Source organism: Antechinus flavipes, chromosome 1 (assembly GCF_016432865.1).
Source record: "Antechinus flavipes isolate AdamAnt ecotype Samford, QLD, Australia chromosome 1, AdamAnt_v2, whole genome shotgun sequence".
NCBI classification, from domain to species: Eukaryota; Metazoa; Chordata; class Mammalia; order Dasyuromorphia; family Dasyuridae; genus Antechinus; species Antechinus flavipes.
This window is the reverse complement of record NC_067398.1, coordinates 724,794,242-724,811,047: the sequence shown is the minus strand read 5'-3', so window position 1 is coordinate 724,811,047 and position 16,806 is coordinate 724,794,242. Positions and strand designations below refer to the sequence as shown.

General features: G+C 45.0%; 1 gene segment (V, D, J or C); it reads left to right on the top strand.

The window, feature by feature from the left end:
- Window positions 1–10,555: 10,555 nt before the first annotated feature.
- Window positions 10,556–11,206, top strand: LOC127545828 (immunoglobulin lambda variable 4-69-like). The segment is given in 2 exon segments: window positions 10,556–10,657; window positions 10,779–11,206. Coding segments are annotated over 2 exon segments (459 nt in total).
- Window positions 11,207–16,806: the final 5,600 nt, after the last annotated feature.

Genomic DNA, 16,806 nt, shown 5'->3' with positions numbered 1-16,806 from the left:
TTAAAATTAAAGGGGACATTAATAAAATTGAAAGTAAAAAAACTATTGAATTAATAAATAAAACAAAGAGTTGGTTTTATGAAAAAGCCAACAAAATAGATAAACCTTTAGTTAATTTGATTAAAAAAAGGAAAGAGGAAAATCAAATTGTTGGTCTGAAAAATGAAAAGAGAACTTTCCACCAAAGAACAAGAAATTAGACCAATAATTAGGACTTATTTAGGGGCCAAAGATCTTTCTGATTCCATGAAGGCTATTTAGAACTAAAGACCAACAGTCTCAAGTACTCAGTACTTATGAATCCTCACTCATCAGTGATAAGGACATGACCTTTTACAGATGGCCTGAACACTTCCAGAGTCTTCTCAAGAGCCCATCCCCAACCAATGCTGAAGCCACTGCCTGTATGTCTAGTTGAAGTCAAAGTCTGTCTAGTTAAACTTCCAACTGAAGGAGGTCATTAGCACCTGGTGCTGATTCTTTTCTAGTTGAACTTTACAAGGTAGGGAGTCCCCTGGTCAATAAAATCTGATTTATATTTTGGATCAGAAAGCAAGAGGCGGTTGTCCCTCAGGAGTTCAAGGATGCAGTCATTTTCCATCACCATAAAAGAAAAGAAAATAAGCTATTATGTGACAATCACCTAGGGAGGGGGGATGTCTGTCTCAATCACTGCTGACAAAATTCTTGCCGATGCCCTTTTCAATAAGCTAATTCTTTACCTGGAAGATGGTCATCTCCCCAAGAACCAGGGTGGCTTCAGATTTGCTATTTGTTTCCTGACCATTCAAGGACAAATGCTAGAGCAGAACAGAGGTATGTACACATTTAACAAATTGACCAAAGCTTTTGATTCTGACAGTTGGGAGGGATTGTGGGAGACGATAGAAGAATTTAGCTGCCCAGAGAAGCCCATCGACACTGTACATCAAGCATACTGGCCTGGTTTCTGGATGAAGAATCATGATCTCTCACTTTCCCAAACAAAACAGGGCTGTGTACTCTCTCCCTTTTTAAAAAGCACGATGTTCTCAGGAACGCTGTTGGTGCCTTCTTCAGTGAGGATGAGAATGTCTTCAAGGTCAGCTTCTGCACTGATGGTAAATCACCTAACTGGAAAATGCTACAAGGCAAGATTACAGTCGAGAAAAAGTGGATGCAGAATGTCTTACTTTAGAGATGATTGCGCCCTCAGGGTAGCCACTGAGTCTGAGAAGCAATGAAGTATGGATGGATTTTTCTAGTGCTAATTTTGCTCAGACAATTAAAAGAAGAAAGCAAAGGTTCTCCAGCAGGCAGCACCACGCCATCCATGTGTGAAACCATCAATCTCAACAAATGGAGATGTGCTGAAGATAAGTAACTTAGCCTGGCACTCATACTCCCAGAATGTCCACAGAGATGATGAAGTTGATGCATGAGGGGATAACCAACCCCCCCTCCCCATCATGTAAAGCAAGAACAAACCCAAAGAAGTGAGCTGCTCCTTCACAGACCATTTCTTGGCCCCTGACAGAGAAATTGTGCCTCTCCTCATCCCGAGGCTTCCAGCACATCTTGGCTCTCCCACAGGAAGTGAGGAACGACAAGGGCACTAACCCCTTTATGCTGGAACCAACCATAAGGCTTCTCTCCTTTGCATTTCATCAGAAAAGGGAACTAGTAACAGAATGGGGCCCAGGCTCCAGGGAGGGAAGTGTGTAATGTTCTCTCTAAAATGTGATGTTCTCTATTGAGGTTTTCTTGGGTCTCTGGGAGCAGCCTTCATTTCAATTCAGTAATCACCAAAAATGCAGCTAGGTGTTAAAGTCCAAATCCTTTATTGTCTCCTTCAAAGTCTTATCTCCTTTCCTGCAGCCCAGTTAGCTTTCTCATAGTCCTGATCCTTTATTATCTCCTTCCTGGGGCTGGGCAGCATTCTGGAGAGCCTTCTGGAGTCTTGGTTTCAGTGGAGAAGAGAAGAAGAGTCTTCCACCAAGGTGGTGTGATATGGGATGAATGAATGTGGCTCTGAGTCCCCGCTTATATGCCCCACACTGAGTATACACCAATCATTATATCACCAGGAAACCATTATTTGTTGTAGGATTAAGTCAATGCTAAACTAGATTTAACCACTGTCTCCTCAGTTCCATTTTGTTTTCCTTGTTTACTTTGAGTAGGATCTTTTAGGTCTAAATCAGGAATCTATTTTGACCTTATCTTGGTATGGGATGTGAATCGCTTGTCCATGCCTCATTTCTGCAATACTCTTTTCCACTTTTCCCAGCAGTTTTTGCCAAATAGTGAGCTATTAACCAAGAAGCCAGAGTTTTGGAGTTTTCAAGTTCTGGCCCATAACATCTCCTTGTAGGATTAAATCAATCATAGTGAATCATGCCAAATTACATAACTATTGTCTCTATCAATTCCATTGGCTTAGTACCTTGTAAGACTCCTTTATTTCAAGTTCAGAGTTCTGGCCCATAACAGAAGTGGGCCTGATCATTCCACATGCACTGGTCCTTATGGGAGGAGGGTCTAGCCTAGAGGTCCTCAAACTTTTTAAATAGGGGGCCAGTTCACTGTCCCTCAGACTGTTGGAGGGCCGGACTATAGTAAAAACAAAAACTATGAACAAATTCTTATGCATGCTGAATATATCTTATTTTGAAGTGAAGAAACAAAACGGGAACAAATACAATATTTAAAATGAAGTAAAGTTAAATCAACAAACTTGCCAGTATTTCGATGGGAACTATGGGCCTGCTTTTGGCTAATGAGAAGGTCAATGTCTGGTTCCATATTTGTCACTGCTAGTTGTAACAAGTGATGCAAGTGTGCATCTGTTAGTCTTGATCTGGTTGGAGATTTCAAATGTGTTGGAGTTCAAGTTCTTCTATAAAATATTATAAAAGTTCTCTCTGGGTGCCTTCCCTGGAATCAGGATTTTGTCGGTCCCTGTTCGGGCGGCAAAATGTGGTGAGCTTTTTCTTCTCAAAACACAGCGGGTGATAAAAGTTCAGATCTTTTATTATCTCCAATATAGCCCGGTTAGCTTAGAGGCCTATCTCTCTGCTTGGTTCCAAGAGTTCTTGTCGCTTTGTCGCCAAATCCAAAGGTTTTGTCCTTCAGCCTCTGCCTCTGCTTTCTTCAGCCTCCAGCCAGCACAAAGGTGGAAGATGGAATGAATCTGACTTTGCCTCCTGTTGGAGTTCAAATGTTGGAGTTCTTGTTTTTCTCACAGCCGGTTTAGCTTAGAGCCCTCCGAATGTCTCCAAATCTAAGGGTTTTGTCCTTTAGCCTCCAACCAGCACAGAGATGGAATGAATCTCTTGTCTCCTTCACTTGGGGCTCGGCTAGCTTTCTGGTGAGTCTTTCAGACCAGCTTGGTCTCAGTGGGGGAAGTGCAGGAGCCCAGCCATCAACTCCTCTCCAATGCAGCTGAACTCTCTTCTGTGACCAGCCAGCCAAGTGGAAAATATATTCTCTCTTGCCTTGCCTCGGAGAGAGGGCTTCTGGCGTAACTCCGCTGAAATCTGACCGAGAGCCTCTGTCTGTTTCTTTTATCCAAGAGGGAGGAATCGTGGGATACGAGAGAGAGGGATTATGAGTTTTCTCCCATAGTGCTCTCTGGCCCAAAGAGCTTCAAGGGAGGTGTGAACTCATAAAGGTACAAAGTTTACTTTGCGAAGCTGGCATACTTGTGGACTCCAATGAGTAAAGGTATAAACACAAGCCTTGTATTAATTAGTCCTACTTAGTACCTTGTTTCAGGTTCTGCCCAAAACACAAATGTTTCATTCTAGAAAAAGTCTGTTCACAGACATAAGTGCTGCCAAAGATGGTTGCCATTTTCAGTGCATGGTCCTGAGATGAGGATATGTCTCAGAGGAGAGAGATGCATAGAAACTATGAAGGCTGCTTGACTTGAATGCGTCTTTCAGAGAGTCACAATTCTGCAGTTCAGCCAGTTCCATTTGGTAAATTGTATCTACATTTTCAATGTCAATAAAAAATGGGTTACAGAAAAGTTGTATGTCCTGTTCATGGAGAAAAAGCTCTTTACATCTAAATTGGAACTCCTTTTGCAATTTTTCCAGTGAATCCACACCCGTTTTGTTTGGGAATGCAATCAGCAGATTTTCCGCTAACAGATTTTGAGTTGTGGGGAGATGGCAGAAGTTTTCTTCCTTCACTTGTTTGATGAGGAGGCCTAATTTTACTTCAAATGCTTTGACATGTGATTGCATATCATAGATGAGCTTCCCTTTTCCTTGACATTGCATATGGAAATTGTTGAGTAGCTCTGTTACATCTGTCAGAAAGCCAAGGTGCCATTTCCATTCTGCATCATTGAGCTGTGGTACTTCTTTGTTTTTTGAAAGCAGAAAAGTTGTAATCTGTGGACGTAAGTCATAGAAACGTTTCCAAACTCTCCCTCGACTCAGTCAATGGACTTCTGTGTGATATAGAACATCTTTATACTCAACATTTATCTCAGATAGAAATTCTTGAAATTGTCTGTGATTTAATGCATTAGCTCTAATGAAGTTAACACAAGATACCACAATTTTCATGACAGAGTCCTACTTCAGTGATTTACTACACAGCACTTGTTGGTGGATGAGGCAATGTATGGCTATTGAATGAGAATGGTTATGTTTTAAGCGAGTGCAAGGGATAATGTTGTAAAAAATTACCCTGGCATGGACTCTGTCAATATAAAGTTATTATTAAATGAAATAAAATTAAAATTAAAAAAGAAAAAGAAAAAAAAAGAAAAAATGTTTTTCACAAACTCATGTTCTTCCAAAACTGATGGGAAATAGTTTAATATTTTATCACTTTATTATCATGAGGACATATTTCTACAGTATAGGAGCTACAGAAAGTTCTTGTGGAATTTTCAGATTTTCTAGTAACTTGGAGTATAGAGATGATAGAAACAATAATCTGTCTAGTAAGAATGGCGACTTTTCTTTTAATAGCTAGCATGGACCTAAGTTTTGTTTAACAAAGGACCTAGTTTATATTCTTATCAAACAGTGCCAATTTTTATTTGTCACAGAATCTGAAATCACATTGTATACAACTCTGTATTAAATGTACTCATTTTAAACTGTAATAAATTTGCTTTCAAAATGCCAAAAAAACAAAACAAAACAAAAAAAGAGAATGGTTATGTTTGTCCACCTTTTGGTTAATGCGAGCAATTACTCCTTTCTTAGACCCCACCATGCTAGGAGCACCATCAGTTGTCACGCTGGCTAGTTTAGCCCAGTCCAGCTCCAAACCATTCATAGTTTGGCAAACCTTTTCATAGATATCCCCTCCTGTAGTCGTTCCTTTGATGCTTGGCAGTGCAGCAAGCTCTTCTATGACTTCAAAATCATTTGTCACATGAATAAAAATTAGAAGTTGTGCAGAATCATGAACATCATTGCTTTCATCGAGTGCCAAGGAAAAATATGAAATTTTTTTTATGGAGTTTTGCAAATGCTGATGCAGATTGTCAATCATTTCTTCAATCCTCCATGTAATTGTAAGTCCTGAAAGACTCACTGTACTAAATAAATCGACCTTATCTGGACACATCTTTTTGGCAACAGAAAGAAGGCATTCTTTAACAAATTCTCCCTCCACGAATAGTCTGCCAGTGCGTGCTATTAGCTTGGCAGTTTGAAAACTTGCTCACAGTGATGAAATGTTTAGCTGCTTCTGCTTCACAAAAGTATTTTGCTGAGTTGTCAATGTATTTCTGTTTTAATATTTTATCTTTTCTTACTTCTCCAACCAAATAATCATATTTATCTTTATGTTGAGTTTCATAGTGTCCACCCAAATTATAGTCTTTGAACACAGACACTATATTCTGGCATATCAGACATCCAGCTCTCTCCTTGTACTGCATGAAAAAGTAATCATAAGTCCACTTTTCTTTGAATTTCCTACACTCCGAGTCAATTTTTCTTTTTCTTGACATCATTATTTCCTAGGGATTCCAAATTGCTATTAGTAGAATACCAATATATATTATATATATATATATATATATATATATATACACACACACACACACACACACACATTATATATATATATATAGCACTGCAAAAACAATATACCAGCAATAACTTTGCCCACACAGAGACATACAGACTGTAATGTCTCCTCTAACTTCCTCCAAGCTGCCTCTGCTCTGTGATGCCTCTGTTTCCCACACTCTTCTGCTCTTCACACACCCACTTCCGACCTTCACTGCTGCAGTGAATTCCCCTTTCAGTGGCTGTGACATGCACAGCATGCACTCTACATCCTCTGCGCCTGTCTGGTGTGGTGGCTGCCGTTACTGTACAAGGCCGCAGGCCGTCACTTCTCGGTATTCTGCATCTCTCTTCCTTCCCCACACCACACACCCTGGTCTGGGAATTCACTTCACCTCGGTATCACCTCACATTCTGTCTCTGCTGTCTCAGCCCAGTGCCGGAAGTGTGCATTGCTAACGGGAGTTTAGGTCAAACTTCACTTCCGGTCTGATTTTGCCATAACCTGGCGGGCCACATAAACATCCTCAGTGGGCCGCATCTGGCCCCGGGCCGTAGTTTGAGGACCCCTGGTCTAGCTCATGGCAATGGTTTCAGCCAGACACAACGGCCATGCTCCTGCATCCCCCCTTCCAATGCACAGGGGGCTGTGAGATGCTACAGAATCCCCTGGTGATGTCCAAGCGTCTGTCAGGAAGTGAGCTAAGCCCCCATTACACCTATCAACATGAAGGCTACCTGTTAAGAGACAGGTCAGTTTTCCAGGAGCCTCCCCAGCTGTGAATCACAGCATATGAAGGAGTTGCAGAGCAGCCTTTGCTGACACAGGTGTTGGGGATGGGGAATGAGCTAAATTGGAGGCAGAGGGAAGAGGGGAGAGGTCAGACAACACAACGGCCTCTCAGGCTTCTTGTATCATTCTCTGACATGAGAAGATCCATTCTGCAGATTTGGTTTGGATCTCTAGCAACCATTGTCAGGTAGCTCCCATGTATTCCAACAGGTACCCCCCACACTTTGCCTCGCTCCCCCTCCACCCCCCACTCCGGGGCAGCCTCTTTGAGGCAGGGACACCTTGGCTGTTGTCTTGGTATTCCTGATGCATTGTACATAGGAGAGGCTGAAGGGATGGCTCATTGGTTCATTGACTGGCTGAACATGCAGGACACAGTGAGTTCTGAGAGTGTGTGGATAGGGATCAAAGCAGGCCTAGGAGCTCAGGCAAAAGAGCTCTTTGTGCTCCACAACGACCTGAGAAGAGGTTGGCTTGGCCCAGGGATAAAGGAGGAGTCCCTAGAAGAAGGAACTCCAGGTTTCTAGGAGGCCCTGGGGCACTATCAGGCTGTGACCAGGAAGGGAAGGCCGGGCTCTGGGGAGATTCTGGGGTCCAGGACATGTGGAAGCCTGCCAGGTGAGAAGCAAAGACTTCAGGTTCTGGAGCCCCTCATGGCTCCCTCTCTGCTGGCTGAGTGTGATGGAGGCAAAGCCCCAGGCCAGATGAGGGGACTGAGGAGCAGTAGGGTCTGGGAACCTGAAGCTGCAGCTCAAGGGCTGGCTCTGCTTTTGGGAGGGGAAACAGAGTAGCCATCAGGGGCCTCCTTCATTTGCTGAGGCTCCTGAAGTTTGTTTCCAAGATGGGGCCAGATGGGGATCCTAGAGACAATAAGGGCATTGAGGGGCTGATCTGGGACAGGCAGGGGACCATGAAGAGCCCAAGGATCTCAGCTGAGGATCAATCCAGCTGGCTAGGGCTGGGGCTGCTTGCTATGATCACTCAGATGGAGCATCTCAGCCAGGCTGGGCCAAGAAGGACTATCAAGAACTTCAGGCCCACCTAGAGCTCTGTTCATGCTGCTGCAGCCTAGGTTTGACCTCAGGTTGTAAATGAGAGACCACACTCAGTCCATTCCCCTTCTTCTTCAAATATGAAAATGTCACTGTTGCAACTGAGACAAGGTCTGCCTTGATTCCCTTAAGGGAGGCTTCCAGAGTAGAAGGGCGTGTAAAGGGCCTTGTTGGGAGTATGTGAGAACAAAGTGATTGTGGGACAAGGGAATGGAGGCCAGAGGGATGTCTCAGAACTTGAGACCCATCTGTCCTGGAGAGAGTGAAGTTGATGAGCCACATCAGAGGAGCCTCACATGGACAATGAGGTGAGGAAGAGAAAGCCAAGAGGAAGATGTTTCCCATTTAGAGAGGAATCACATGGGCTTCTAGCTGCAGCAGGAGCCTAGTCTGGCAATCACAACAGCAATAAAAGGGGTAATAATCATAATCAACCTCTCCCCTCCCACATTCAGTCCAGCATTCTGTCCTGACAAGAATTTTGATAAGAAAAGTGTCCCTATAAAAAACTGGAACCTTTCCCAGTAAGATCTGGAGTGAAGCAAGGTTGCCCACTATCACCATTATTATTCAATATCGTATTAGAAACACTAGCCTCTGCAGTAAGAGTCGAGAAAAGAGATTAAAGGAATTAGAGTAGGCAATGAGGAAACCAAACTATCACTCTTTGCAGATGATATGATGGTATACCTAGAGAACCCCAGAGACTGTACTAAAAAGCTATTAGAAATAATTCATAATTTTAGCAAAATAGCAGGATACACAATAAATCCCCATAAATCCTCAGCATTTTTATACAGCACTAACAAAATCCAAGAGCAAGAGATACAAAGAGAAATTCCATTCAAAATAACTGTTGATAGCATAAAATATTTAGGAATCTACCTACCAAAGGAAAGTCAGGAATTATTTGAGCAAAATTACAAAAAAGTTTCCACACAAATAAAGTCAGACTTAAATAATTGGAAAAATATTAAGTGCTCTTGGATAGGCCGAGCGAATATAATAAAGATGACAATACTCCCTAAACTAATCTATTTATTTAGTGCTATACCAATCAGACTTCCAAGAAAAGTATCCACATAGATTCCAAAATGTTGATATCCACACTTTCTGGGAGAGTTAAATATTTGAAATAAAGTAGATAGCGAACAACAAAAAAATGGCCAGACCAATTGTAGCATATTAATGGAGCAGAACAATAGAGCACTGGAAGAAATGTGTGTGAACAACAAAGAATTATGGAAAGACCTATATGATCAGATACAGAGTGAAGTAATCAGAGCCACAAAAACAATATGCACAATGATGGCAACAATGTAAATGAAAAGAACTGAACCAAAGAATCAAAAACAAATATAGCCAAATGATGGAGGTCAAGTGGGACCTGAATGAAGAGATATGGCAAGACATCCCTAGTCCACCCCTTCCTGGAGATGTCCCTCATTGCACATGTTCTCAGACAGTTTTAAGGTACTGATAAGTTGTGCTGGATTTTTTCACTTCTTAAAAAAATGCCATTTGTGATATGAAAGGGCTCTAAGGGAGGGAAAGGGGAATAGGGAGATATATGTAAAATACTGTGGTGATATAAAAAACAGAAAAATACACAAAAATTATTTTTACAAAAGAGAAAACAATATAAAAAATTAAAAGTGTGGAGACTGGATGAGTTACTTGACATCTCAGTCATCCTGTGACCTCCTGGATTTGTTTCAGTGACATTTCCTTGAATCTACATCAGAGAAGCTGATATCCTCATTTTTTGTTCAGTTACAAAAAGGCAGTCGTGTTTCCCCCACAAAAAAATTAAATGTAAAAGAATAAGATAGAAATTTATCTTCAGATGGATTCTCTGTGAACCCCATCATACACGATGAGAACAAGGTAGCCATCAGCATAACAGTAGTATTAACAGCAGCCTCAAAGTTCAACTCCAACTCATTTCCATATCAAGGTGGGGAATGTGGGGAGAACTGAGAATGACAAAGGAAAGGTGTGTATTGAAGGCAACCTACAGGATGAGGAATTTGTGTGGCTGGAGACAGCTTTGGTAGCTGTGATGACCTCCCAGGAAGCCAGAAATGCCAGTTTCTGGGTTCTGGAGATACCACTAATTGCTTTGCCAACCAGAGCTAATGGGATGTAACTGTTCCTCTGAATCTCAGAAATTCCCCAGACTCACACACACACACACACACACACACACACACACACAAAATATTATCATCCCATTGTCCTCTGCACAGACTCCCCCTTGAGGAACTGGTGACCATTACCAAGAATCTTCTTGCTCTGAGGCTCCTGAGCTTTACTTAAAAGGGCGGGACAGGGCTGTGGGTGACTCGAGGGCCTGCAGCCACTAGGGGACACTGTGGGACTGTCTCTGGGCAGGCAAAGGGGGCAGGAGGAGCCTGGGGGTCTCAGGGGGGATGAGCCCAGCTGCCTGTGTCTGTGGCTGCTCTGAGCCCCCCGGATCCCTCATGAGGGACATCTCAGCTGGGCTGGGCAAGGGCTTTCACTGCTCCATCCCCTCCCCCTGGGAGATGCGCCTTCCCCGTGGGACCTGTGACCCCACATTTAGGACTCAGGGTGTGGTTTAAAAAACCAAATTTGCATCCAGCCCCCGCCCCCTCCCAGCCCCATCCCAGGCTCCCAGGGAGAGGATAAGAGGGGCCTGGCAGAGCCCGGACCCAGCTGGTTCTCTCTGGGGGGCAGAGCTCTCGGGGTCCCCTGCACCATGGCCTGGCCTCTTGTCTGCCTCCTCCTGCTCACCTGCTGCTCAGGTCAGGGCTGACCCTGCTTGTCCTGCTCCCTCCTCCCTGTCCCGGGGTCCCCTGTGAGGGCCTCCCAGCACCTCCCCCCTCCCTCCTGTGCTGGGACATTAATGTCTGTCTGTGCTTCCAGGTTCCTTCTCCCAGCCTGTGCTGACTCAGGCTCCCTCCATGTCTGTGTCCCTGGGAGCCACGGCCAGACTCACCTGCACCCTCAGCAGTCAGGAGAGCTATTACCCAATTGCATGGCACCAGCAGAGCCCGGGAAAGAGCCCTCGGTACCTCATGCTTGTCTACAGTGATGGAGATGTAGAGAAGGGCGAGGGGGTCCCCGACCGCTTCTCGGGCTCCAGCTCTGGGGCCGATCGCTACTTGTCCATCAGCAACATCCAGCCTGAGGACGAGGCCGATTACTACTGTCAGACAAGTGATAGTGATGGTTTACACAGTGCTACATTCAGTGAGGAAGTGGGACAAAAACCCCCCTGCCAGCCCAGCCCCCGCCCCCCTGCTGGCCCCGACTTCTGGCGCAGCCCCAGCTGCTAAAGGGCCCTGAGGTTGTGCTTCCTCTTTCTCTGTCTCAGGCTCAGAGCCCAATGTCCAGGACCTGCCCAAGAGCACACTGAGAGTAAGTCCCAGAAATGGAGCATTTGTCTCCCTTGACCAGCACTTTGCTCCTTCCCGAGCTACTTCCCAGGGCACTGACTCCAGGGCAGGCTTTAGCTGAGCCTTTGGGCTATGGCAGTGGAGGAGGCTGAGGGGCCCTGGCTCCCTGAGGCTGCCAAGGCCAGGCTTTTGTACAGTGAAAGCTCTTTGGAGTTTCCATTGGCTCCTACTAAGTGACAGGCCCACATAATTCTACAAAGAGACTTAATAAAGAAGCTCCAAGAAGAGGCAAAACCTTATAAAGGGAGCCCAGAGAGGTCGGGAGAGTTCTAGAAATCGTCAGCAGATCAGGGGAGCCCCAGCTCTAGAATTAGCGGCTGGGGGAGCCCGGGGTGGCCAGGCGAGTTCCCGTTGGGAAGGGTCCCAGACAGGGCGTCCTCTCCATGACTCCGACACCGACTGGGAGCCAGACTGTCCCTGTGAAACGTCTCAGCACAAGAAGGCATCCTACCAGAAGACCTGGCAAAGTCCGAGTCCTTCCATAAGGCTCTGGCAGGGAAGATGACCCTCCATGACCCCGGGGACTATCTGCCCCCACAATGGCCGGTTCTGGGGGTCCCCAGGCAGCTGACCGTGGTCCTCCTGGAGACTCTGGCCAGCATCGCACAGGGAGGTTTCCTTCTCGTTCTCCAGACCAGCTGCTCTCGAACATCCTGAGGGTCAGTTACATGTAGTTCCGGGGCTGGTTCTAGTGCAGGTCGTGCTGTAAGTCTCGGGCCTGGGTTTAGATAATCCAGTCCTGGGGTTTCTCATCCTTTCAGCCCTCGCAGCTCTCCCCGAGAGCAGGCTTGTGGGTCTAAGGTGACCCCCGGACACTTGCCAGGGCCCACGAGCCACTGACCTCGGACACCATGGAGGGGAAGCAAAGCCACTAGAAAGGAGGCGGGAACCCCGAGGACGGGGCCGGCTGCTGACCGTCCCTGCCCGAGAGCTGCTCCTGCTGTTAGCCAGCGCCCCCTCCCCAAGGGGCCGTGACCAGGATCTGCTGAGGGCAGCCTGGACCCTGAAACTCTGCCCCCCATGCTGATAATGAGGGCAGCTCTTGTCCAGCTCTGCCAGCCAGGCAGAGGCTACAAGCCCCCGCTCTGGGTGATACCGCCCTGGCATTCGAGGCTCTCGCCCCACACAAGCCATTGTCAGTGCCAAAGGTTTAGGCCTCCAGCTCAACTAAAAAGTCCCCTCAGGGAAAAGTGCCCTCTACTGGCGTTCCAGAGAGAAGGCTGGCGCTGGGAGCATGAAGAGCTGAGTTCCAATCTGCCCTCAGACAATTATGATGGTTTCAATCTTGACAAATCAGTCTTTCTTGTCTGTTAAATAGGTATAACAGCCCCTACCTCCTGTTGCTGTTTTGAGGATAAAATGAGAAGGTAAAACACATCAAGCTCTATTTTCATGTTGTTACGATCGCTAAGTCCACCAGTCCCCCTGACAGAGAACTTCCCTGGGAATACCACAAGGTGATGGTTCTGTGTGGCTCCAAATAACACAAACAGTGGCTCCAAGTCCTGGGAATAATCGGCCCAAGGGCATGAGTTCCTCAAAACTGGCTTTTATGGAAGTGATGTCACTCACCAAGTGGTCAGAAAAAGCAATGCAAGGACACTCCCAAGGTCTCTCTGAAGAACATTAGAATCGATTGTATGACATGGCAGAGCCTGGCCCGGGACCTCCCCGCCTGGCGTGCCCTCCTCAGAGAAGGCGCCACGCTCCGTGGGCAAAGCAGACCCGAACTGGCTCAGAAGAAAGGCCAGATGTGCAAAGTCAGAGAATGCCCCCAGATGTTCATAGGGATGTTTGTGTCTGAGCTGTGACCCCTGGCATTGTCTGGTCAGCCACAGTTGGACGCCACGTTGGTCCTCCTGGAGAACGAAGCACAATCACCGCCCATCTGTGCAACAGTGATGAACAGACCCTTGGAGAAACTCCCCCAAAAGGCCGAGGGTCAGGGAGAAGCAGGGGCACCCACTGGTAGTCCTCGGGGAGGGGCCGCATGAAGGGCCAGGTGGCCATGACAGCCCATTCCGGGGACCCCGCAGGGTCTCATGGCACCGGGCCGGCAGCGGGCACCCAGCATTCCTTACGTACCTGCTCCCCATCAGATACAAAGCTCTGAGGAGACAAAGAAAGGGAAATGACCATCCCAGATTTCCAAGAACTTACAACCTAAGGGCAGAGGAGACAGAATGAAATGTGCAGATCCCTGATAGGACCCTGTGGAGGGAGTCTGTGTGGGGAGGGGGGAAAGGCTCCTCAGACAGGGAGCCTTGGGGAGGGACTGAAGCCGAGGGGGCAGGCGGAGCACACCGGCCATAGGGCACAGCCTGTGTAAGGGCTCCGAGCCTGGCGGCTGTCGGGCAATCCCTCTGTCAGCTCTCCAGGCTTGTTGCTCTCTCTACTTTGCCTCCTCCCCAGCTGTTCTTCCACTGAGCCCGGACTCCCCCACAAGGCTGAAGCCTCCCTGGCCTCCCCTGGCAGCTCTGGCTGCTCTGTCCCTTTCTTCTTCCACACTGATCCTGGAGGGGGAGCTGGGCCCACTGGCACTGCCAGGCTCTCCCTCTGCCAGCACCCTCCTCCGAGGACAGTTACCAGCGCCCACAGTTCTGGTGGCTGCTGTCTCCTGACCTCTCTCTCTCTCCAGACTTAAAACATGCTTCTCCTTCATCCCTTGGGGTCCTTGGGACGCCCGAAGAACTCCGGTTTAGGAATCAGCATCAGAGTTGTGTCAAAAAAGGAATTTGGTAGACTCGTTCAAATAGTTTGAGAGTATTTGGAATTAATTCTTCAAATGTTTGGTGGAATTCACTTGTGACATATCTAGCCCTGGAAAATTTTGCTTAGGGACTTCACTGTTGACTTGTTCAATTTCTTTTCCTAAACTGGGTTTATTTAAGTATTTTGCTTCCTTTTCTGCTAATTTGGACAATTGATATTTTTGTAATTTCCATTTCAGCCATTTCAATCATGTTGTCAGATATACTGGCACAGTTGAACAAAATAACTACTAATTGTTGCTTTCATTTCCTATTTATTGGCAGTAATTTAACCTTTTCATTTTTCGATCCTGGTAATTTGGTTTTCTTTTTTTCTTTATGCAATCAAATAAACCAAAGTTTTACCTATTATAATGTCTTTTTATCATAAAATCAAATCTTACCTTTATTTATAAGTTCAATAATTTTCTTACTTTTAGCTTTATTAATCTCTCCTTTGGCATTCAAAATTTTTAAGTTAGCATTTAATTGGAGTTTTAAAATTTGTTACTTTTCTAGATTTCTAAAATTAACTGCCTAATACACTGATTTTCCTTATTTTATTCATGTAAGGATTTAAAGAAATAAGGACTGCTTTGGCTGTATCCCATAAATTTTGGCATGTTGTTTTATTGCTGCTATTTTCTTGGATGAAATGACTGTTTTTCTGATTTGTTGTTTGACCTACTCATACTTAAGAATTAGATTGATTAGTTTCCAATCAGTTTTTTAATCTATCTTTCCTTTATTACATGTAATTCTTATGACACCATGATCTGGAAATGATGCATTTAATATTTCTGCCTTTCTGTGCTGGAGTGTGAGGTTTTATGCCCTAATATGTGGTCAGTTTTTGTGTCGGTGGCAGGTACTGCTGAGAAAAAGGTATATTTCTTTCTCTCTCCATTCAATTTTTCCAGAAGTCTATCATATCTAACTTTTCTAAAATTCTACTCACTTCCTTAACTTACTTCTTGTTTATTTTGTGGTTAAATTTATCTAGATGCAAGAGGGGGGAGGGGGTTGAAATTCCCTTCTAGCATAGTTATGCTGTTTATTTCTTCCTGTAACTCACTTCATTTCTCCTAAAGGAATTTGGATGCTATACCACTTGTTGCAAAAATATTAGTATTACCATCACACCATTGTCTAGGGGACCCTTTAGTAAGATGAAGTTTCTTTCCTTGTCTCTTTTAATAAGACCTATTTTTGTAATATTCCAGCTGGTTTTCTGGAGGTCTGGGAACCAGCCTTGGTCTCAGCAGAGTAATAACCACAAGAATGGTCAGGAATAGAGTCCAAAGTCTTTATTGTCTCCTTCAGTCTCCCAGTTTGAACCGGTCCCTCCCAAAATGCAGGAGGCAGGAGAGCCATCATGAGGCTGATCAAAGATGGATTGTTTCTCTGGCTGACTTTTGTCCTCAGTTTAAATACTCTATTACAATTCTATCAACTGTAGAATTATTACATCGTCATGCTAAGTACTAAGTATATGTACTTAAATATTGTCTTGTCGATTCCATTGAGTTAACACCTTGTTGTAGGATTAAATCAATCATATTGAACTAGAGAACTCCATGCTAAACCAGATAACCATTGTCTTATTAATTCTACTGAGTTAATACCTTGTTGTAAGAATCCTGGTTTCAAGTACATTTCTCTAGATTCTGGCCCATTACATATTTATGCTTTTGGTTTGTGTGAGATTAGGATTTCACCCCCTGCTCTTTATTACTTCAGCTGAAGCAGAGCATTTCCTATTCCAGGCTTTTGCCTTTATTCTGTGTGTATCTACCTTACCACTTTCAGTTCAGCATTCTGGCCTGACAAGAACTTTGATCAAGGACTCTGATAAGAAAAATATCCCCATAGACTCCAAAATGTTGATATCCACATTTTCTGGGAGAATTAAGGGTTTGAAATAAAGTAAATACTAAACAATGAAAAATGGCCAAATCAGTTGTAGTGTATTAATGAAAAAGAATACTAGTTCACTGGAGAAATGTTGTATGTGATGGACAAAACATTATGGAAAGCCCTATATGACCTGATGCAGAGTGAAGTAATCAGAGCTGTAAAAACAATATGGACAATGGTGGCAACAGTGTAAATGAGAAGAACTGAACCAAAAAATCAAAAGCAAATGTAGCAAAATGAAATAGTCAGAACCACAAAAATGATATGCACAATGATGGCAACAGTGTAAATGAAAAGAACTGAAACAAAGGATCAAAAGCAAATGCAGCAAAATGAAGTAATCAGGGCCACAAAAATGATATGCACAATGATGGCAACATGTAAATGAAAAGAACTGAAACAAAGAATCAAAAACAAATGTAGGGGAGGATAAAGGACTCTAGGGAGGTTGTTAGGGACCTTTAGGGATAGACCCCCATGGGAGTCTCTGCACTTGCACTTGTGTCCCCAGTCTCCTTGTGGCCCCGTCACCTGCCAGGACTGAGGGAACTGGGGACACGAACTCTCTGCTGGGGCCGAGGACATCCTGTCTTTGGGGAAACTCCAGGAGAACCTGAGGAAAGATGCTGAAAGGGCTGGAAAGGCCAGAAGAAAACAGGGGCCATCCCTAGAGCTGGGCAGAGGCTCCAGGACAGATGTGGGGCCACAGATCACAGAGACGGGTGAACACCTGCCCAGAAAGGGACAACGGCCCCAACTTGGCTATGGCCAAACATGCTTGGGGACAGCAGGACTGCTCCATTTTCTTCAACATACATGAAAAGTGAC